This window comes from Ceratotherium simum, chromosome 11 (genome assembly GCF_057802395.1).
Source record: "Ceratotherium simum simum isolate JZ-2026a chromosome 11, ASM5780239v1, whole genome shotgun sequence".
NCBI lineage: Eukaryota > Metazoa > Chordata > Mammalia > Perissodactyla > Rhinocerotidae > Ceratotherium > Ceratotherium simum.
The window spans coordinates 76,231,255-76,253,452 of NC_141910.1; the positions used below are offsets into that span (position 1 = coordinate 76,231,255).

Here is a 22,198-nt window from a genome sequence, read left to right on the forward strand (position 1 = left end):
TGGAAGGAATGAAAAACAGCCAAAGGGAACTTTCAGAGCTGAAAACACATTCTTTGAAATGAGGAATACATTTGATGGTCTGCACGGCAGGTTTTACACTGAAGCCTCTCATTTCTTTGGTTCTTCTGATTCCTTGTCCCTTGAAAAGGGGATGATCTAGCCCCACGTACTCCAGAGCGAGAAGGAGTATGTGAGCATTGTTATGACAAATAATCGCTCCTTTGAGTTTGTGAATACCCAGGCAGTCCTGAAAATGTAAAATGCTATAGAAATGCAAGCGTTCCATACTTGGAGTAATCACTCAATTCCTGAATCTCCTAAAGTTCTACTAATAAGGGAAATCCATACAGACAGTTCAAATGTTTTTGAAAAAATAGCCAAATATATTCAATTTTATATTATCTATTATACACAGTTCTAAAATACATCTTTTGTTAATTCTTAAAATTTTAATGTGTTTTTATTACTATTGAGGTGAGTTAAGAATTACAGGGAGAAAATACTTAATTAGGAGTGTGGAAAAAAAAATTCAACTGAGTGAATTGGAGATCTTATTGGCTTTACTCAGTGAATCAGGCAGCATCCCATCTACCCAACAGAAAGGAGCTCCGGGGCCACACACTGGGAGGCTTTCATAGGTAGGAGGAGGCGGGGCAGGGAGGCGATGCAGGCAGAGTGGATTGTTTGTGGGAAGGCAGTTATCTCACTAGAGCTGACCAGGTAATTCCAGATGAGTGGGTTAAAGGTCACAGTCCTGGGAGAGGTGGAGACTGCAGGTGGGTTAGGTATTAAGTCTTGTTTGCTGATGTGGGGCTTAGCATTAAGGACTCCATTTTGGGCCTGAAGTCTCTTTTTTTTGGCGAGGAAGATCAGCCCTGAGCCAACATCTACTCCCAATCCTCCTCTTTTTTGCTGAGGAAGACTGGCCCTGGGCTAACATCTGTGCCCATCTTCCTCTGTTTTGTGTGGGACGCCGCCACAGCACAGCTTGATAAGTGGTGCGTAAGTCCGCACCTGGGATCTGAACCTGTGAACCCCAGGCCGCCGAATCAGAACGCACGAACTTAACCACTACGCCACCGGGCTGGCTCTGAAGTCTCTTTTTTGACAGGAGATTGGACCAGATTTTGTTTAAGATCCTTTGGAATCTCATGATTTTATAATTTCTGGGATTTTAAGAATTTAGGGCTTCCTGATCTCAGAGTGAATTTATTAGGAAAATAGAGATGAACGATCAATAATTGAAGATTTCTAATTTATTTCCTTTTTTTGGTAGGATTCAATTTGTTAATGCTCAATTTTATATGAGACAAATGAAATTACAGTAAATTTCTAACTTCTTAGATTTTTTCATCAAATCTATTTTTTTTTTGATCTTTCAGTGAATAACCCTATACCTTCCAATTTGAAATCAGAAGCAAAAAAGGCTGCTAAAATTCTGAGAGAATTCACAGAAATAACTTCCAGAAATGGACCAGATAAGATCATTCCTGGTAGGTAAATAAAATACATACCGTACTTTTCTAAACTTGCTTTGTTTTCTAAATCACATCTTGCGTTCCTTGACTTCAGGCCATCGACCCCCTGGGAGCAGCAAGTCCCCAGCCCCCCTTTTTCTCCTGGTGATCTTCCCAGCTGGTCTCTTGGGAGCCTTCTGCCTCCCTCTCCCGCCTCCCCTTTGGGGGCCCATGGCCCTAAACTCCACATGTCCGTCTCCACTGTGGCTTTCCTCAAACTCACCTGTTCTTATCCTCAATTTCTGAGAACTTTGCAAGCTTATCTTGCAAACTCACTAGTTAATCGCATAAATAAATTTTAATTTTGTGTTTTGCTTTTCTTGATAAAATGTTTACATTTTATGTGGTTTAAGAAGACATTGATCAATAGTTCCCAACACAGCTGCACATCAGGATTCCCTGGGTCATTGAAACACAGTCCCTAAATTCCCCCAAACCTGCTGAATCAGACCCTCGGAGCAGTGCGGCCAGGAGTGCATTTTTTTTTTTTTTTTTTTGGTAAGGAAGATTAGCCCTAAGTTAACATCTGTTGCCAATCCTCCTCTTTTTGCTGAGGAAGATTGGCCCTGGGGTAACAACCGTGCCCATCTTCCTCTACTTTATATATGTGACGCCTGCCACAGCATGGCTTGATAAGTGGTGTGTAGGTCTGCACCTGGGATCCAAACCTGCGAACCCCAGGCCACCAAAGTGGAGCGCGAGAACTTAACCACTACACCACTGGGCTGGCCCCAGAAGTGCAGATTTTTAACATGTTTCTCATGTGGTTCTCAGCAGGCAGGCTGATCGAGTAGGACCTGGTCCAGAGGTGAGCCTCTGGGAGTGATTTCTGAAGCATGTTTCATAGAGCACTCATCTCATGCAAATGAGCTTGGGCAGTGTTGCAGACTAGCCTCCCTCTTAGTTCGTCACAGTGCATGGCTGATCCTGTATTAAAATACAAACACCAGTTTAATTTCTTAAGCTAGATTTTCTGAAGTTATTTAACAGACCTTTAAATGTTTGATTTTTTTTAATTTGTTGTTATAATAATAATATTAATAATATTAATTATTGTTATGTCGCCCCAGCCACTCCCCCCCTCATAAGAAAACAGCGTTTCATGGAGCGTTCCAGTCTGAGTGCAGACTGGACCAGCAGCTGCGCTCACCTGAGAGCTTGTTAGAAATGCAGAACCACAGACTCCGCTTAGGCCTAATCAATCAAAATCTGCATTTTTCACAAGGTCTCCTGAGTTGTATTCACATACAAGTTTGTGAAGTACTGCTTTAGGACTTGAGGAAGATTCTACTAGAAAAACTGAATTTTCGGTAGCAATATTCTGAAGCAGGAGATGGCAGATATTTATTGATCTATGGTAGCATCTACATATTTCTATGTCAGGCTAGCCCAACTTATGGAGAAACTGTATTTCCTAACATAAAAACAGCTGAGTATGGATTATTCCTCACGGATTTTGTACAGCCAAATTCCGTCTTGCTTTTCTTCTTCCTTCAGACAAAGGCCACCCGACTCCTCTTCAGTGGCTGTAGCTCAGAAAATGAAAATCAGTTCACACAGTAGCCTGAGGAAGAGCTTACTCCTGAGGGTGTGCAGGTGTGTGTTATGGGGAGGAGAGGGCCCCACAGCTGCCAGAGGACCCAGCCTCATCCTTCCTAGAGCCTTCCTTGGGATGAGGAGGGAGAGGCATTATGTTTACGTTAAAACGAGGGTGATCTATTATGTAACAGAAGATAAAATCTACAAAACACTTTAAAACAAAATGCCTAGACTTTTAGATCTTCTTAGCGGTGTGGGTTCACCCTGCTCTGATTGAAGTGTTCTGAGACGTAAGTGGAACTAAATTTAGAGAGTAAATCTGCCATCAGTACATTCTAATAGCTAACTGGCAAATTACTTAGGGACTATTGGCATTTTAGTGTCCCTGAATTTGGGTAGACAATCTATAAAAATATACTTGACATTTAAAATATGTTCATTTTAAAACATACACTTTTGTTATCTGTAGCGTTTCTAAACAGAGGCAGTACTAACTGTAAAAGCGTTGAGTGAGAATGGAAGACAAGGTGTTGAGGATGATATTCTGCCAACGTGTGGTTGTAAAAACAAACCTACGTGATATGTAATGCAGCTTTCAACCTCAATACAACATATCATAACCTCTGAAAATGCAGAGCTGAGGTGCACTATGTCGGCCGCTGTCTGGGAAGCCAGACTCACTCTCTGCACTCTGCTTGGTTACGAACAACTCCACCGACTATCTGCACGCAAGCATATTCATGCTCTTGGATGAATTATCTCTGAGAGTCTGCCATTAATTTAAATTTGGAAATGGTGTGCATAATTGTGTTAGAAATTTAGTGTTTTTCTAGGAACACCTATAAAGCCTTTTGTGTGTTTGGGTATAGTGTCTGGTTTGACTTCCTTGACAGACTATTTGACTAAAGTGATGATAAATTAAACCACCTTAACAGTGATATTGGAGTCCCAGAACAATGTCCAGTGTTTAGGCTTCTCCTATTATTTGAAGGAAGTTCCATTGTGTAAATAAATCCACAGAATAGTGGGGCACGGTGTTTAGTGGGTGCATATGTTAATAACCCTCATTTTATGTAGTGAACTTCCCTGAAATGGGAATAAACCAATATTTTGTAAATTGAATTAGGTTTTCAGTGCACTAGTAGTTGTGTGTTACTCAAATTCTATAACAGATCATTTTATAAAGCTAAAACACTTTAAGTGGCAAAATCACTTAATTTTTCTGTGTTGGAATACAGATTTTCATGTTAATGAAAGGTGAACTTGACTGTGTGGCTTTAAGATCAAAGTTCTGCCACGTGCTGCATGTTGTCATTTTTTAAGTTTCTCCTTAATACTGAACTTAATAGATCTTAGTAGATCTTAATAGAACTTAATAGATCTTAGTAGATCTTAATAGAACTTAATAGATCTTAGTTTCTTTGAAAACAGTATCTCGTTTTTTAAATTATGAATTATGTTCTAAATTAATTGAAGTCTGCAAATTATTTGTCCTGCTACTGGATGTCAATAAAATCTCATCCAAATATCTCATTTATTGTGGCGGTTGCAGGATTTTTGAGCACTTATGATGTTACATTCAGCCCTGCAAAAATAACAACACGAAAGAAGAGGGAGGAGCACGCAGGCTGCAGGCCCATCTGCTACCTGACTAGGTTTCATTCCTGGCTCGTACGTGCCACTACGACTTCTCCTGAGAACGCAGGCCGCCTGTCACCAACCCCGTGTGTACCGACTGTTTAGCGCACGCTCTCTCTCCAGGCGTGTGCGTTAGGAATGCTTGCTTGCCTCTTGTCTTTGTCTTTTCAGCCCATGTAATTGCTAAAGCCAAGGGCCTTGCGATCTTGTCTGTGATCAAAGCTGGATTTCTGGTAACTGCGCGAGGAGGCAGTGGAATCGTGTTGGCGCGTCTTCCAGATGGAAGTAAGTTGTTATTTCTTCACCTGGAGGAGAAGAGAATCTTAGTTCTTTTCTTGTTCTGTTTCCATTTTGAACACATTTCATAGGGAGCATGACAGGTTCCCAGGACACTTAGAATTGCCATCCTAAGGGCTGCTCCCTTGAATGTGCACCATGGGTGTCAGATAACTGAGGGCAATGAGCCTCCCATTTCTCTCCTTTTAAAGTACAGTCACGTGTCGCCTAACGACGGGGTCGCATCCTGAGAAATGCGTTTTTAGGTGGTTTGGTCGTGTGAATATCATAGGGGGCACTGACACAACCCTAGATGGTGTAGCCCACCACACGCCTGGGCTGTGTGGTGCTGATCTTATGGGGCCACTGTCGTCTGTGCGGTCCGCTGTTGACTGAAATGTCGCGATGCAGCACATGACTGCATGAGACAAGACTCAGTGCGTAGATCTGGCTTTGTCTTGTATACGTGTTGGAATTCTTCCATGGAGAAAGTGTTAAACCTGACAATATTTGCATTTTATTGTTAAATATGAATTCTTATTCCTGAACTTCATGGTACAACTGTTTTCTTTTGTTCTATGGAAGTTGATAAGAAAATAAGGACCATGTGTAAGCTTTTCTCCTGTTCCTGTGGGAGATAATAAAAACTGAAATATTTTAAACAATATCCCCAATGCAGAATCATATCAAGATCAATATAATTTGGTTTTACTTTCTGGCGTGAAATCTAATACTTGACTTCTCAGGGATGAAATTGAAATATGTTTGACTTGAATCCCAGGAAGCAACATTTATAGTAGTATTTAAAATGTATATAGGTGTGTCATGACCAACTAAAATGCTTTTTATACCAGTTTAACATTTGCTGTTCAGTCATGTAACTGAACACATTTCTCTGTTAATAGCTATTTTTTAGTGTAGATAATTTTATTTTGGGAGAGGGCCTGGAACGTTCACTGACAATAGATGCACCTGGGTGTTTGTGGGGCACACGGCCCGTACGCGTCAGCCGATTGGATCCACCGTTTTTCCTGTGAGGCATCCCCACAGTCAAGGAGAGCCTGTCCCTGAAGCTGTGAGTCAGCGTTCATGGCTCAGTACTTGGCTATGAAACAGAAGCGACACAATTCTCTTCCTCTCAAGCATCACGTAAACTTTCATGGGCAGACTTCTCAGCAGTACAGCCAGAGACAGCGGAGGCATGTGCAGAGGGGTCCACGTCAGATGGGCTCAGGGTCGGTAGGACGCCCTTGGGGCTGCGGGTCCCACGCCGTTGACGGGTGACCATCTGAAAAGGTGGAGGAGCTGCCAGCCTCCGGGGTATCTCTCAGAGCCTCAGGCGGACCTGCCCACTGGGTTCCATGCCTACTGGGTTCCTTCTCTTCCCGTCTTCCTGAGCAGCAGCGCTCACTCTCCAGAGGGTGATTTAAGTCTCCCCAAAGGAGGCCCGGCAAGTCCCCGGATCCTGGCCAGATGGGCGGTCTTGAAACAGGGACAGTTGCTAACATAGGAAATGGAAAACAACTTGGGATTATAAAACACTAATTTCTGTCCTCAAAACTCCTCTAAGCCCAGATAGATTAGTTCTGGATATATTCAAGCAATATCCTATTGTCTAGAATACATGGTAGCATGGAAAACCAGGTGTAGGGAGTTAAGAACCATTTTCAGAAAGTATTTTATCTAGACTATCTCACCCTCCCCTCACCAAAGTAGTTTTTTTTCTAGACTTAACATACTGTTTCTATATAGGAAAAATAAGCATACAGTAATCCTGAAATGTGCCATATAGTGGCAAATGGAATGTTTGTACTTAGTTTCCAAATGTAAGGAAATTTATCTTGTTAGAATTTTAATAATCTTGAATTTATAGTCTATTTCTTGTGCTTCTACTGGGCACAAAGGGTGTCAAAGCAGTTTTTGCCCTCAGAAATTAATAATAGAAACAATTTAGTATTATGTTACTGTTAGAATGATTATAATAAACTCGTATGAATCCTTTTGCTCTCATATTTATGATAAAATTCCAGCTAAAGGCTGGAACTACAGCTCCATTTTGTAAAACATTATAAAAATGTTGATAGTTGAGATTATCAAATGCTAGTATGTTTAGTTGGTGAAAATTCAATAGTTTGGTATTATGCATGTTTATCGAGAAAGATTAAAAACGTGAATTTGAGAGTCTATGAGACCCATAATGAAGATCTAATACCTTTCAAATATTTTTAACTTAAAAAATTACATATGTTTGTTAAAAAGAATTTAAAAACATAGGGGAAAATGCCAAAGTCTCATTATTTAAAAGAGAAACACTCACATTTTAGCATTTTTCCTTCCCATATTCATGTGCCACGGGGTTTTAATCTTATCGTCATGTTTGGCCGCTTGTTTTTATTAGAATGGTCTGCACCTTCTGCCATCGGGATAGCCGGGCTCGGTGGAGGATTTGAAATAGGAATTGAGGTAAGTGGGTGACGTGTATGCACACAACTGCCACATTCTCTAAAACAGCCAGAGCTTAATACACGAAAGTCGAGAGATTTCCTACTGTTCTTCTTTTACCGCCTCTGGCAACTGTTCCCTTTTATTTTCTTGATGAAGCTCTACCTAAAACTATCTAATGTTTACCATGTGTCTTTCCTTTTCTTTCATCTAAAGTAGATGTTTTCAATCACCATTTCATCTGGTCCATCTTTAGCACGCCTGTAGAATAGATATGTCTCAGGTCTGACGAACTATAATTGGCAATTTATGGCTTGCTAATTGCAGAGTTGTGTATCTCCTCAGTGGGCAGTTGAACAAGCCAGGGCTCAGACAGTGTGTCACCCTTTGTGGCAAAGTCCAGTTTTGTTAATCTGATACTCAAATTACTTCACTTCGTATTGTTTCGTTTTATATCTTTGCTCCTAATGATTATGGCTTCCATCAAATGGACTAGAAATTGCACCAGGATATACTTGTTTACAGAGGTCTGTTACATAGGATCATCTTCTGCATGATATTAATCTTTCGTCTGTTGCTTTATTGCTAAGTGATAAATCAAATCTCCTAAATTTCTCAAATCATTTTCTTCTCAAATTGCAGTCAGTTTCTTCCTCAGCTGTCCTGTTATGAATTTGCTCTGTTGCCGTAAGTTCCCTTGGCCTTATTAGGAGGATATATTTCCACTCCTCGCCTTCCATCTTTATCTGAACTTCTTTACTTGCTGCTGCATAAATCTGTTTTACGAAAAGAGGAACATACTTTAGTTTTGCTTATCATGACTGCCTTTTTGTTGCATATTCAACCAAATCAGAGCCTTCAAAAATGTCGCCCTCCTGTGGAACATGTATTTTCACCAGCTGCTGGACCTTGCGGCCCACACTTGCAGACTGACTGGCAGTTTTCTTGGCACAGATGAGGCTGTGCTACGTGGCTGGTTGTCCTGGGTCACAGCCCAGTCTGTCCACTTCTGACTCCATGCACGGCCGAGGGGCATGCTGTGGGGATCTCTCTCAAATATGATTGATTTCAAAAATGATGAGACACTCAGTAATAATGACTGCCGTAAGTTTAGTATATTAAAGATTAAAAATGAGAGTCTCCATGATGATTCTTTGGAAATTGTGGATTTGGGGCCATAGTTCACGTTAATAGCCTTGAAAAGCAAGTACAAGTAAAAGGTAGTCCTATCATCCAGTAAATGACATAGAAAGATTTAAAATCAACACCCTGTAAAATGATCACTTGGTTATCTTCCAAAGGCGACATGGTACAGCGCTGTTGGAGAAGACGCCCAGGCTTCGGCTCTGACCTGAGCACCTTCCAGCTGTGTGGTCTTCACCACCTCCCTTTTCCTCTCTGCACCTTAGTTTCTTCAACCGTAAAGAGAGAGGAAAAGAGCCTTCCCTCTGGGCTTATTAAATAAATGAATTTATACATAAAAAACACTTGGAATGGCATGAACTATTGTAATTTTTATTGTTAATATCTTTTTTATCTTTGCAATACTTATTTATTCTTGTGATTTATAGAAACTTTTGATTGCAAAGCTTACCCTCATGGGAAGTATAGAAATTAACTCTGGAAATGTGTTTAAATAACGTACATGGAAGATAATTATTAACTTTTTAAAATATCTGTTTCACGTGGAGATTAGAAGACTGTCCTGGAGTTGGTGACACACAGATCCGTCCCTGAATGTGGCTGTGATGGTACAGCCGTCACGCACTTTTCAGCGTCAACAAGTGTAGGTGTAGCTCTCCGGGAAGATTCTCGGGTCTTATCACGAGCCTGTGTCACCTCCTTTCATAACCACTGTCCTCACACAGCACTTCCCCCTGCTCTGTCAGGACCTGTAAGGAAGCTGGAGAATTCTCAGGATGTGGCGGGTATGACACGGCAGCTCCCATGACGGAGAGTGAGGGAGAGTGGGCATCTGCCGGAGGACGGTGTTGCCAGCAGCAGCTCTGGCTTCCAGGAAAGAGGCAGCAGCCTGTGGTGGATGGGGCAGGAGGACAGACGTCCTCAATTAGGGAGAGGAATGAGTCCAGCCCCTGGCTGACTTGGGCTCCTCTTCTTCCAGCGCCTTGCCGCTGTCCTCACGGAGCTTCTGACACGCGGTAGCCTGTTACCCCTCCTGTGTGCCCCTTACTTAGATGTGAGCACCTCGAAGGCGAAGACTTTCCTTCACACCTGCCCCTCAGACTGGCCAAGGATCAAACGCCAAGTAGACACCCAAAATGATCTCAGTGTCTTTTGTTCTGTTAACCCTTCTCTTTTTGCTGAGGAAGATTGGCCCTGAGCTAACATCTGTTGCCAATCCTCCTGTTTTTGCTGAAGAAGATTGGCCCTGGGCTAACATCTGTGCCCATCTTTCTCTACTTTATATGTGGGATGCCTGCCACAGCATGGCTTGATAAGCGGTGCATGGGTCTGCGCCTGGGCTCTGAACCTGCGAACTCGGGCTGCTGAAGTGGAGCGTGCAAACTTAACCACTTTGCAACCTGGCCAGCCCTGGATCGTTTTTTGTGTTGTTGTTGAGTTGTATGAGTTCTTCATATATTTTGGAAATTCACTCATTGTTGGATATGTGATTGCAAATATTTTCTCTCAGTTGCTGGGTTGTCTTTTTGTTTTATTGATGGTTTCCTTTGCCTTGCAGAAGCTCTTTAGTCTGATGTAGTCCCATTTGTTTATTTTTTCTTTTGCTTCCCTTGCCTGAGTAGACATGGTATTTGAAAAGATACTACTAAGACCAATGTCAAAAGCGTACTGCCTATATTTTCTTCTAGAAGTTTTATGGTTTCACATCTTACATTCAAGTCTTTAATCCATTTTGAGTTAATTTTTGTGTGTGGTGTAAGATAATGGGCTACTTTCATTCTTTTGCATGTGGCTGTCCAGTTTTCCCAGCACCATTTATTGATAGACTTTCCTTTCTCCATTGTATGTTGTTGTCTCCTTTGTCAAAGATTAGCTGTCCATAGATGTGTGGGTTTATTTCTGCACTTTCGATTCTGTTCCATTGATCTGTGTGTCTGTTTTTGTGCCTATACCATGCTGTTTTGATTATGATAGCTTTGTAGTGCATTTTGAAATCAAGGATTGTGATACTTACAGCTTTGTTCTTTTTTATCAGGATTGCTTTGGCTATTCGAGGTCTTTTGTTGTTCCATATAAATTTTAGGATTCTTTGTTCTGTTTCCGTGAAGAATGTCATTGGGATTTTGATAGGGATTGCATTGTATCTGTAGATTGCTTTAGGTAGTATGGACATTCTACTATGTTGATTCTTCCAATCCATCTGTGTGGAATATCTTTCCATTTCTTTATGTCATCATCAATTTCATTCAATAATGTCATAATTTTCATTGTATAGGTCTTTCATCTCCTTGGTTAAATTTATTCCTAGAAATTTTATTCTTTTTGTTACGATTGTAAATGGGATTGTATTGTTGACTTCCCTTTCTGCTAGTTGGTTATTAGTATATAGAAATGCAACTGATTTTTGTATGTTGATTTTGTACCCTACAACTTTGCTGTGGTTGTTGATTATTTCTAATAGTTCTAATAGCATCTGTTGTAATTTCTCCTCTTTCATTTCCAAATTTTATTTATTTGAGTCTTCTCTCTTTTTTCTTAGTGAGTCTGGCAAGGGTTTGTCAATTTTGCTTATCTTCTCAAAGAACCAGTTCTTAGTTACATTGATCCTTCCTATTGTTTTGTAGTCTCTATTTCATTTATTTCTGCTCTGATTTTTATTATTTCCCTCCTACTTACTTTAGGCTTTGTTTGTTCTTTTTCTGGTTCTTTTAGGTGTAGTTTAGGATTACTTATTTGAGATTTTTCTTGTTTGTTGAGGTGGGCCTGTATTACTATAAATTTCCCTCTTACTACTGCTTTTGCTGCATCCTATAAGAGTTGGTATGATGTTTTTTCATTTTCATTTGTATCCAGGTATTTTTTGATTTCTCCTTTGATTTCTTCATTGATCCAATGGTTGTTCAGTAGCATGTTGTTCAGTCTTCGCATATTTATGACATCCCCCCCTTTTTTCTTGTATTTCTAGTTTCATAGCATTGTGGTTGGAAAAGATGCTTGATATGATTTTAGTCTTCTTAAATTTATTGAGGCTTGCCTTGTTTCTCAGCATATGGTCTATCTTTGAGAATGTTCCATGTGCACTTGAGAAGAATGTGTATTCTGCGGTTGTTGGATGGAATGTTCTCTATATATCTAGGCACATCTGTTCTAGTATTTCATTTAAGGCTGCTGTTTCTTTGTTGACTTTCTGTCTGGGTCATCTATCCATTGACATAAGGGGAGTGTTGAGGTCCCATACTGTTCTTGTTGCTGTCAATTTCTCCCTTTACGTCTGTTAGTAGTTGCTTTATATACTTCGGTGCTCCTGTGTTAGGTGTATATATATTCATAAGGGTTATGTCTTCTTGGTGGGATGTCCCTTTTATCATTATTTAATGCCCCTCTTTGTCTCTTGTTATTTTTATCTTGAAATCTGCTTTGTCTGATAATGGTATGGCAACACGTGCTTTCTTTTGCTTGTTGTTTCCTTGGACTATTGTCTTCCATCCCTTCACTCTGAGCCTATGTTTGTCTTTAGAGCTGAGATGTGTTTCCTGGAGGCAGCATATTGTTGGGTCTTGTTTTTTAATCCATCCAGCCACTCTGTGTTTTTTGATTGTTGAATTCAGTTCATTTACATTTAGAGTGATTATTGATATATGAGGGCTTAATACTACCATTTTATCGCTTGTTTTCCGGTTGTTCTATATTTCCATTGCTTCTTTTCCTTTGTATTTCTGACTGCCATTTCAGTTTGGTGGTTTTCTGTGATGGTTTTCTCTTTATTTATGATTTGTGACTCTGCTGTGATTTTTTGTGTAGTGGTCACCATGAGGTTTGTATAAAAGATCTCATAGATGAGCTAGTCCATTTTCTGATAGCCTCTTATCTCCATTAGCCTAAGCAGGTTCCACCCACTTCCTCTTCCCCTTCTAGGTTTTTGTTGACACAGATTATTCTGTTTTGTGTTGTGTGTTTGTGACTAAATTGAAGTGTTTATTGTTATTTTTGATGCTTTCTTTCCCTTTATCTTTTATGTTACAATTGTTTGCTAGCCTATTCTTATAGAGAGCTGCAATTTTATGATTTTCTCTGTCTGTTTATCTCCTTGCTCAAAGCTTTGTAAACCTTTGCTTTTTATTTCAGGTAGGAGGGCTCCCTTCATCATTTTTTGTAAGGCAGTTCTAGTGGCAATGAACTCTCTCAGCTTTCATTTATCTGGAAAAGCTTTTATTTCTCCATCATATCTGAAGGATAATTTCACTGGATAGAGTATTCTTGGCTGATAGTTTTTGTCTTTCCATATTTTGAATATTTCATCCCATTCTTTCCTAGCCTATAAGGTTTCTGCTGAGAAATCCACTGAAAGCCTGATAAGGGTTCCTTTTTAGGTTATTTCCCTCTCTCTTGCTGCCCTTAATATTTTTTCTTTTTCATTGACTTTTGAGAGTTTTAATGTTATGCCTTGGAGAAGGTCTTTTTGCATGGATATAATTAGGAGTTCTGTTGGCTTCCTGTACTTGTATGTCCAGTTCCTTCCCCGGGTTTGGGAAGTTCTCAGCTGTTATTTCTTTGAACAAGCTCTCTGCTCCTTTCTCCCTCCCTTCTCCCTCTGGGATACCTATAATCCTTATGTTACTTTTCCTAATTGAGTCAGATATTTCTCAAAGAATTTCTTCATTTTTTTTAAATCTTAGTTCTCTCTCCTCCTCCACCTGAAGCATTTCTAGGTTTCTATCTTTGAGGTCACTAATTCTCTGCTCCATAAAGTCTATTCTATTTTTTATGCTTTCTACATTATTTTTTGTCTCATTAATTATGTTTTTTTATATCCAGAATTTCTGTTTGGTTTTTTAGAGTTTCAGTCTCTTCGGTGAAGTATTCCTTCTGTTCATTAATTTTATTGCTGAACTCATTGAACTCACTTCCTGAGTTTCTTGTAGCTCATTGAGTTCTTTTATGATAGTTATGTTAAATTCTCAGTCAGTTAGATTGTAGTCTTCTGTGACTTCTGGTTTGGTTTCTGGAGAGTTGTCATTTTCTTTCTGTTATGCCATGTTACTATAGTTCTTCATGGTATTTGATGAACTGATCCTCTGCTGGCATGTTTGTGGTAGTAACCACCTTTTTTTATTTGGGTAAGGCTTTGGTTACTTTGGTTCTGGTCACCCGGGTCTTGTGTTCCTCCACTGGCTCTCCGTGAGCTCAGACACTGCTGTCCCATGCACCACCTGCACTGCTGTTCCTGGGTTGCCTTGGGGTGCTGGTTGCACTGCTGCCAGGGGTGCTGGGTTCATGGGTGTCACTGTCACTCACAGGGCCCTGGGAACCTGGGGACTTGCATGCAGCCCCCATGGCTGGTGGAGATGGTGTCAGGGTTGCTGCCACTAGGGGCTGGGTCAGCGGTTCTGCTGTGGTTCCTGTTGCTTATGGTCGCAGATTCCCCCAGCCACCGTTGGTGGAGGGGCAGGGGCTGTTTTTTCTGTTCCTGCCCTGTCTGCTTGTAGTTGTGCCAGTCGGCCCCTCTGCGTTCATGTGGTCCCGTCCTCTGTGACATGGTGGGCTCTCCCAGGGGCCAGGCTACTGCCGCTCTGCAAACACTCACACGTAGACTGGGCTGCCCCTGCCTCCACTCACAGTCATGCTGGCCACTGTGTGAGAATCCACATCCTGGATTACTGCTGCCAGGGAGGGTGAGGGGGCCACTTCCTGGGTCTAGTCCACCTGCCTTCAGATGTATGGCTGCATAGATCTCTCAGGCATCTTGTTGTGCTGTCAAAGGAATCCTCTGTTTGTTAATGGATGTCCATTTAGTTTTAACTTAGAGGAGGAGACAAGGAACAACTCACTCCACTGCGATGCTGATGTCACTCGAATCTCAGTTTCTTTGTCTGTGAGATAGGATATTAATAGTGCTACTGCCACACAGGGCTTTGCTTCCAAGCACATAGACAGCACTCACATAATTGATTCATGCTACTAAATATTTGCTGAATAATTTAATTATCTGCCTTTCTATTTTAGAATGGAAAATTAACAATAGATAACATTTTTATAAAACTTTCACATGTGTTCTTATAGCATCACTCCCATGCCGTCGCTGTGGAGGGGGTTGTTCCTGCTCTCACTTGTAGATAAATAACTCAGTTATGTGACTTCTCCATAGGAGATAGCCAGAAAGTGACAGATCGGTCATTTGGAGGGAGGCTTCTGGTCCCAAAGCCAGTCAATGGGTTGTCTGCAGCACTGGGTGCTATTTCCCTTCTACGACTTTTTGTCTAGGCCTCCTTCTGCAGGTGAGGAAACAAGGCTCAGAGAAGTGAAGTTATGTGTTCTTGGTTCCACGGGTGCCTGGGTGGAAAGTGAACCCTGAATCTCTTCGCTACCAGTGCTCTGTCTGGTCCTGACTGAACTCTATCTGTGTAACACGCCACGGATTTCAGGGACTGTGTGAGGTAGGCAGGGTGCATGTGATTATGTCCAGTGCACAGAGACATTAAGTGTCCTACCTAAGATCACACAGCTAGCGTGTGGTTGTCTTTGATCATGTCCACTGGAGGCAGAGCCCAGGACAGGGTTTTGGGTGCATGTGATTTATTGAGCAAATGTTCTGGGTGAAAAGACTAAGGGGCTGAGGGAAGCAGGATGGAGAAGGGGAAGGGACCAAGCAAGGCTGTGGTCCAGGTAAACTGGCTCTCATGTGATGACAGAAGAGAAGGCACATCAGGCCACAATGTGGTCCTGCCTCAGGGACAATAGTGCCGCTCTCGCTGTCCATCAGCAGTGAGGTGGTGTGCCTACTAGCTCAGGGCCCACAGGGCCGGGGAACCCACCGTGACTGCTACAGTGGTGGGACCAGAGCCCGTCTCCTGGGTCCTGGGTCACTGTCGTCTTTCAGCCCTCTGTGCCGCCTCCCATAGGTGATGACTCCTTTAGTGCGTGTGAGACATGACTGTGATCATCAGAAACTCCAGATCCATGCTCTGTTTTGGAATCTAGACTGGGTTAGGGTTCTGAAGACATCTGAAGTTAGGAACTGGGTCATTTTTTGACAGAATCTGATGGACTTTGTTAGCTCAGACGTTAGTTAAGTCCAGATTATAGCACTGGTCCTGTTATGAGAACTGCTGAGAATTCCCGAGGTTCTATAACTCACACACCCAACAAAAGCAAAAACAGCATATTTGGGAGTCAGTGGTCTAACGACAGATAATGCTAAGACTTGGTTTAAACGTGTTAATTTTTCTTTTCAGGACAATTGCAGCAAACCCAAAGCTCTGAGAACCCTGATACCCGGCGTGTCCTGGGATTGTCTAGTTGTCGGTTGAACACCAAAAGCAGGGGTCCACACTGGGCCATCAAGTCTGATCAATCTTGCCTCCACCCACGACTGTAATTTGAGGAAAATGGCTCAGCTTTTTCAGGGAGAATTTGGATGAGCTCTTTTATTTTAATGATGAGGAAGGCTTAAGTTGAAGAGAAATTATTGTTAGAGATCAGAGTTCAATTTCTAAGCCCTCCAAGACTATGTGCAAGGAAGGACCTGCTGGTGTGAGGAATGGAAGGTGTTGTGGGATGGAGGCCCCAAAATTTGGTTTGAATGTTGAGACTGATGGTGCCACATACTGATAAGAGTTTGAGAAGGTTATTACCCAGTAATGAGGCTTTCTGGGGAGGTTGGGATAGGCTTCCAAGCAGGTCCAAGAATGGCTGGAGGGAATGGGGAAGGAAGACTGTCTCAGCTTCTAGGGCGGGTATGGGGTTGGGCCGGAGTGAGGGTTCCCACCAGACCCCAAGAAGGGAGCCCCAGGCTTTCTCACCAGGTTACCCAAATGTGAGGCTTGAAAGCTGTCAGCAGTCAGACATCAAAAATGGCGTCATACTCTTCATTACAGGAGGACAGCACAAGGGACTCAGCTGCTTGGGTTTGAAGTAGGCTAAACACCTAGAGGAGGTGGGATGCCACCACATCAGGGGACAGGATTTCAGGAGATGCAGTTGCAGAGAAGAGAAGGCCAGTGGTTCTTGAGAACGTTTCTCCCCTGGCTTTTCCTGCGTGATCAATGTGTTTCTTTAACTCTTATGTTTAAGAATTGAATTTAATTGCAAAACTTGTATCTTATTTATAGTTAATTGTATCTAATGCAAACTTCTTAAGAAGGCTGTATCAGATTCTCAAATGTCTGTCTTATGATGTTTATTTGCTCCATTGTGCCAGTTTTCAGGAAATCTGCTTTCTGTTTTATTCTGTGGATGTCAACCTAGAGCTGGTGCGTTTCTGCTGGTCTTCTATCCGTCTGTGGAGGTTTTGACCTGGTTCTCTGTCTAATTAGTGGTATCAGCAAAGACACAGGATTATCTTACCTCTTATTTCAGGAGATCAGACAGAAAATTAAAGGATTATTTTTTTCTTTAATTGGCTCCTATAGTTTTGCCTTACTTCACTGCACTAAGATGTGCTGAGCAGAAGGAGACGTGACAACTAGAGCATTCACAAGGTCGTGGCTGAAGACTCATCCTTTCTGAGTGTGTGTGTACCAAGCATTACGTAAAGCAATTTTATATGTGTTATCTAAAAATGTATGTAAGATATAGGTTATACAATCATGGGCAAAATTGCTTAACTTTGTATAAGAAATGGTAAATCATTCTGTATTGTTCAACACCATGATCCTCAGAAATTGTCCATATATAAAATGAAAATGAGTCAAGGTGAAGCATTTTGCATGAGTCCATTAGCTGGTATGTTTAGTTTGTCCTATGAGTATATTGACACTTGTAAATACACTTACAATTTCAGTGTATTTTTTTCATAAAATGATTCAAATTAAACATTTATTAAGCATCTGCTTGTATCAGGAACTTCATTAGGTTTTTTCAAGTGCAATCTCATTTGGTAATAAGAGGCTTCTTCTGTGGGGCAGATGAAACCATTGATCTGAAAACACTTAGAAGAATTTAAAGAACTATATAAATTAAGGCATCTTTTAAACATCAGTCAGCTTGGCCTTTGCATATTTTATTGGGATGTAGTAAACATGCCAGGCGTTACAAATTATTCCAAGCACATATACATATATATATACATATAAATGTGGTTACTATTATTATACCCATTTTACAGAGAAGGAAACTCAGGTTTCGAGCTGCTCAGTCATTTCCCAAGGTCACACAGTATGCAAGAGACAGAAGTGGAATGCACTCCCACATCGTGTCGGTTGTGAGCCCACAGGCTTAGCCCCATGCCACACGCCTTCCGTCTCCCGGGGGCACTGACACCCGCGCATGATCTTCACCAGAGCCCAGTGAGGTGGGTCCTGTCATGTGGAGTTTACATGTGAAAAGATCAGAGATCCAAAGGCAGTCAGAATACCCCGGTCATACAGTGTGGAGAGGAGGGGCTGGGATTGACACCGGCTCTGTCATCCCCACGACCGCCCTGGCCTGTGGCCTCGTTGGGTGGGCCGTGCGATTTTCCATTCTCACTGCGGGCCCCACCACAGCGGCAGTGAGTTTGGACACAAGCGCTGTCTCCACGTGTGCACTCCACAAGCACCCTCTCGTTTCAGTTTCTGCTTTTTCTTAGTGAATTTGCTTGTAGTGGTAGGCATTCACTAATGGTCACCAGTTTTCTTCTGATATTTTGAACTTCTGTGACCTTAAATGAAGTGTACAACGTGCAGTTTGCTAGCAGCAGGCACATGGCCTTGCAGGGACCTAGTGTGGGAAGGTCATCAGGACCTGGCCCCTCTGCTCCTTGACTTTCTGACTTCCCTCCTGCTCTGTGTTCTTTGACTTGGCTTTCTTGACGGGACTTTTGACCATTCCCACCTACCTATCGGTGAGCTGGTCTAGGTGTCACTATGACAGTTTACTCAACATCAGAAACCTCTGTCACACCTGTGCTGCAAGGTGGTTGGGAGGACTGGAGGAGACAGCGTGGGAACCTCGGAATATGCGTGGTGCATGGTGAATGCTCAGAGGTGTTTGCTGAATTACCTGTGGAAAGATGAGTTGCCTATATCCTCAGCTCAAAATAAAAATGTGACTCTTTTGATATTCTTTCTCTGTCTACATTGAAATTCTTGTTACATTATATATAGTATATTTGACTTTTAATATATATTTTAAGTGATGTTTAGGCATAATTATTTTTAAATAAATGGATTTCTACATTTTAGGTATCGGATTTGGTAATAATTTTGAATTATGGCAGAGCAGTAGAAGCTTTTGCAAAAGGTGGTAACCTCACACTTGGAGGGAATTTCACTGTAGCAGTTGGGCCCCTGGGAAGGTAAGTTCTGTAAATACTTTTTGAACAGCTGGTGGATAGTAAAGTATTGTTAAATAAAAAAGTATGTATTGTTTTGCATTAAGAGGAAACTTGAATTAAAATAAAACAAATTTATGATTTATATACCTCCCAGAGGGTTTGAGGTTGCCTACAAATAAGAAATTTACAAAACACAGCCAATGTGAGAAAGTGAAAAAATTTGAAACTGGCACACACAAAAAGAAACTAAATATTTCAGAAACACCATTGTGTTCAGAAACACAAAGGCCATTGTGTCTACTGGAATTGAATATAAAATTTACCTTTGAGCTTTGAAGGAACTAAATTAAGTCAAATTTAAATAACTGATAAAGGGTAGCATTGATCAGGAAAGAAAAAGCTTTTTCTCAAACTAAATTGTGAAAAATTGAAATGGAAGTGTTTTACTTGAGTGATTTCACAATACTCGCAGTGTATTTTTCTTCTCTATTAATGAAGAACTATTCTTGGGTTAATTGAGCAATTTAGAAATATTTCAAACCCAGACTGTTTGTAGAAGTTACACAGTAAAATCGTCTAAAAAGGTTTCTAAGTTCCATTGAAAATAGTCAATGTAAAATGATCCCCAGCCTTGGTACTCTTGAGGTGTAGTTCTCTGTTTTAGGAAAGGAAGGCATTGGAAAATATCAGCTCCCCACTTTTGCTCTACAATGTAAGTCCTCTCTATGATCACGTCCTTCCATGAGGATTTCTCATCACCTGTCCTTCCCCGTGACCTGTCTTTCCTCTAGACCACTTTAAACACCCCTAGTTAGGCCATTGGGAAGTAAAACATATGCAAACAATTGAAGTGAGTGTAGACTGAGATCATTCCTTCGGGTCAGAGGTACAGTTTTCAGGTGTAGAGCCTCTCACAGCTCTGTGATGCAAAATCGTCTGATTTGCAGGAATTTAGAAGGAAATGTCTCCCTAAGAAGCTCTGCCGCTGTCTTTACGTACTGCAAATCCAGAGGACTCTTTGCTGGCATATCTTTAGAAGGTAGCTGCTTGATTGAAAGGAAAGAAACTAATCGAAAGTAAGTGCAAGCCAGAGAATTTTAATTGATTTGAAGAAAGTGATGAGAAAAGAATGCCTCGTAGACTCATATAGTCCCTAACAGTTTACAGAGTACCTTTGTCTGCTCTTTTTAAATGCAACAGAATATGTCTCTAAGTGTATATTTCTTTTTTTTAAAATTCCATATAAATTAATACATATTTATAGAAAATTTAGAAAACACACAAAAAATGAAGAAAAACAGTCTACCCCTTTAAGATGAACACTGTTCATCTTTTGCTTTATTGCTGTCCAGCGTTTTCCTAAGCATAATTTTCCTTTGTTTTGCCATATATGATTGTAATCATAATAGGTTCAATTGTAAATCCTATTTTTCCACCTAGCATTATCATATATAAGAATAATAAATGTAAATTAATGGCTGTATAATATTCTATTAGTTGGATGTATCGTATTAAGTATATTTTTCAAACATTTATGGAGGTCCATACCAGTTACAACTTGTGGGTCAATCAGAATGTTCCTCATTATGAGAGGTTTTGTATTATTACACTCTGCCTTTGTCTTTCATAAAATAGACACTAAATTTTTTTTCTATATTTTTATTGAAGTATAATTGACATACAATATTATATTAATTTTAGGTGTACAACATAGTGATTCGCTATTTTTATACCTTACAAAATGATCAGCACGGTATGTCTAGTTACCACCTGACACCATATAAAGTTTTTACAATATTATTGACTAAATTCACTATACTGTACATCACATCTTCATGGCAATTATTTTATAACTGGAAGAAGGTGAACCCCCTTGACCTATTTCAACCATCCTGCCAACCCCTCTATGCTCTGGTAACCACCAGTTTGTTTTTTTGTGTCTGTTTTGTTTTCTTTGTTCATTTGTTTTGTTTTTTAGATTCCACAAATAAGTGAAATCATATGATATTGGTCTTTCTCTGTCTGATTTATTTCACTTAGCATAATACCTTCCAGGAACATCTACGTTGTTGCAAATGGCAAGATTTCATTCTTTTGTATGGCTGAGTAATATTCAATTGTATATATATAGCACATCTTTATCCATTCATCCATTGACAGGCACCTAGGTTGCTTCCATATCTTGGCTACTGTAAATAATAATGCAATGAACATAGAAGTGCATTTATCTTTTGGAATTAGTGTTTTCATTTTCTTTTGATAAATACCTAGAACTGGAATTGCAGAATCATATGATAGTTCTATTTTTAGTTTTTTGAGGAACTTCCGTACTGTTTTCCGTAGTGGCTGCACCAATTTACATTCCCACCAACAGCGTACGAGGGTTTCCTTTTTCTCCACATCCTTTCCAACACTTGTTATTTCTTGTCTTTGATAATAGCCCTTCTAACAGGTGTGAGGTGACATCTCATTGTGGTTTTGATTTGTATTTCCCTGATGATTATGGATGTTGAGCATCTTTTCATGTTGGCCATCTGTATGTCTTCTTTGGAAAAATATCTACAGCCATGCATCTTTTAACAATGGGGATACAGTCTGAGAAATGCATCATTAGGCACTTTTGTCATTTTGTTAACATCAGAGAGTGTACTTATACAAACCTGGATGGTAGAGCCTACTACATGCCTAGGCCACATGGCACTAATCTTTTGGAACGACCATCATATATGCGGTCCATCATTAACCAAAATGTTGTTACGCGGCACACGCGGTCAGGTATTCAGGTCCCCTGTCCAATTTTTAATCTCAGTGTTTGTTTTTTTGATATTGAGTTGTATGAGTTCTTTATTTATTTGGATATTAATCCCTTATCAGATATGTCATTTGCAAATATCTTCTCCCATTAAGTAGGTTGCCTTTAATAGAGACTAGTTTTGAGTTAAAAAAAAGGATTTGGAAGTATCATAACAGGCAAAGAAGAACTTCCAATTTAAACTGGCATCTGGCTAATTTTTCCCAAAACCGCTCCTCCAGATCTCCACTAAAATATGTCTGATTGCCCAGAAAAAGATAAAAAGCTGAGACTGACATAAGGACTACTTCTAGAACTTGGCAGAAAAGCCACTAGTTGTGAGCCTAATGAGCCGACACTGCTGGTGGTGGACATTTACAGCAGACAGACCCCCCACTGTAAGAGAGAAAACTGTGTGCAAAGTCGCTGTGCCAATTCACTCGAGAATTCAACAGCACATTCAAAATAGTAAATGTAAACCACAAAAACTAGAAAATAGGAGGAATGGGGGAAAATAAATGTTTGCAGAATTCTTCACCTTATAAAGTTGAGAGATGTTTTTACTTCTAATTTTATTAATTTGAGAAATTTAAGAATGCT

At 40.6% G+C, this 22,198-nt stretch overlaps 1 protein-coding gene and 1 long non-coding RNA gene across 2 annotated transcripts in view; both read left to right on the top strand.

The window, feature by feature from the left end:
* SH3YL1 (SH3 and SYLF domain containing 1) overlaps positions 1-22,198 on the top strand; it is a 49,100-nt gene that overhangs the window by 16,236 nt on the left and 10,666 nt on the right. The window contains exons 4-8 of the mRNA XM_087436405.1: positions 1,383-1,493; positions 4,866-4,979; positions 7,369-7,433; positions 18,716-18,828; positions 19,755-19,883. Of these exons, the coding sequence (XP_087292531.1) occupies positions 1,383-1,493; positions 4,866-4,979; positions 7,369-7,433; positions 18,716-18,828; positions 19,755-19,883 (532 nt within the window). The remainder of the gene's footprint in view (positions 1-1,382; positions 1,494-4,865; positions 4,980-7,368; positions 7,434-18,715; positions 18,829-19,754; positions 19,884-22,198) is intronic.
* Positions 14,846-16,950, top strand: LOC147916041 (uncharacterized). Its single transcript, XR_015553699.1, has 2 exons — positions 14,846-14,989; positions 15,788-16,950. It is a non-coding gene; the product is annotated as an uncharacterized LOC147916041 (long non-coding RNA).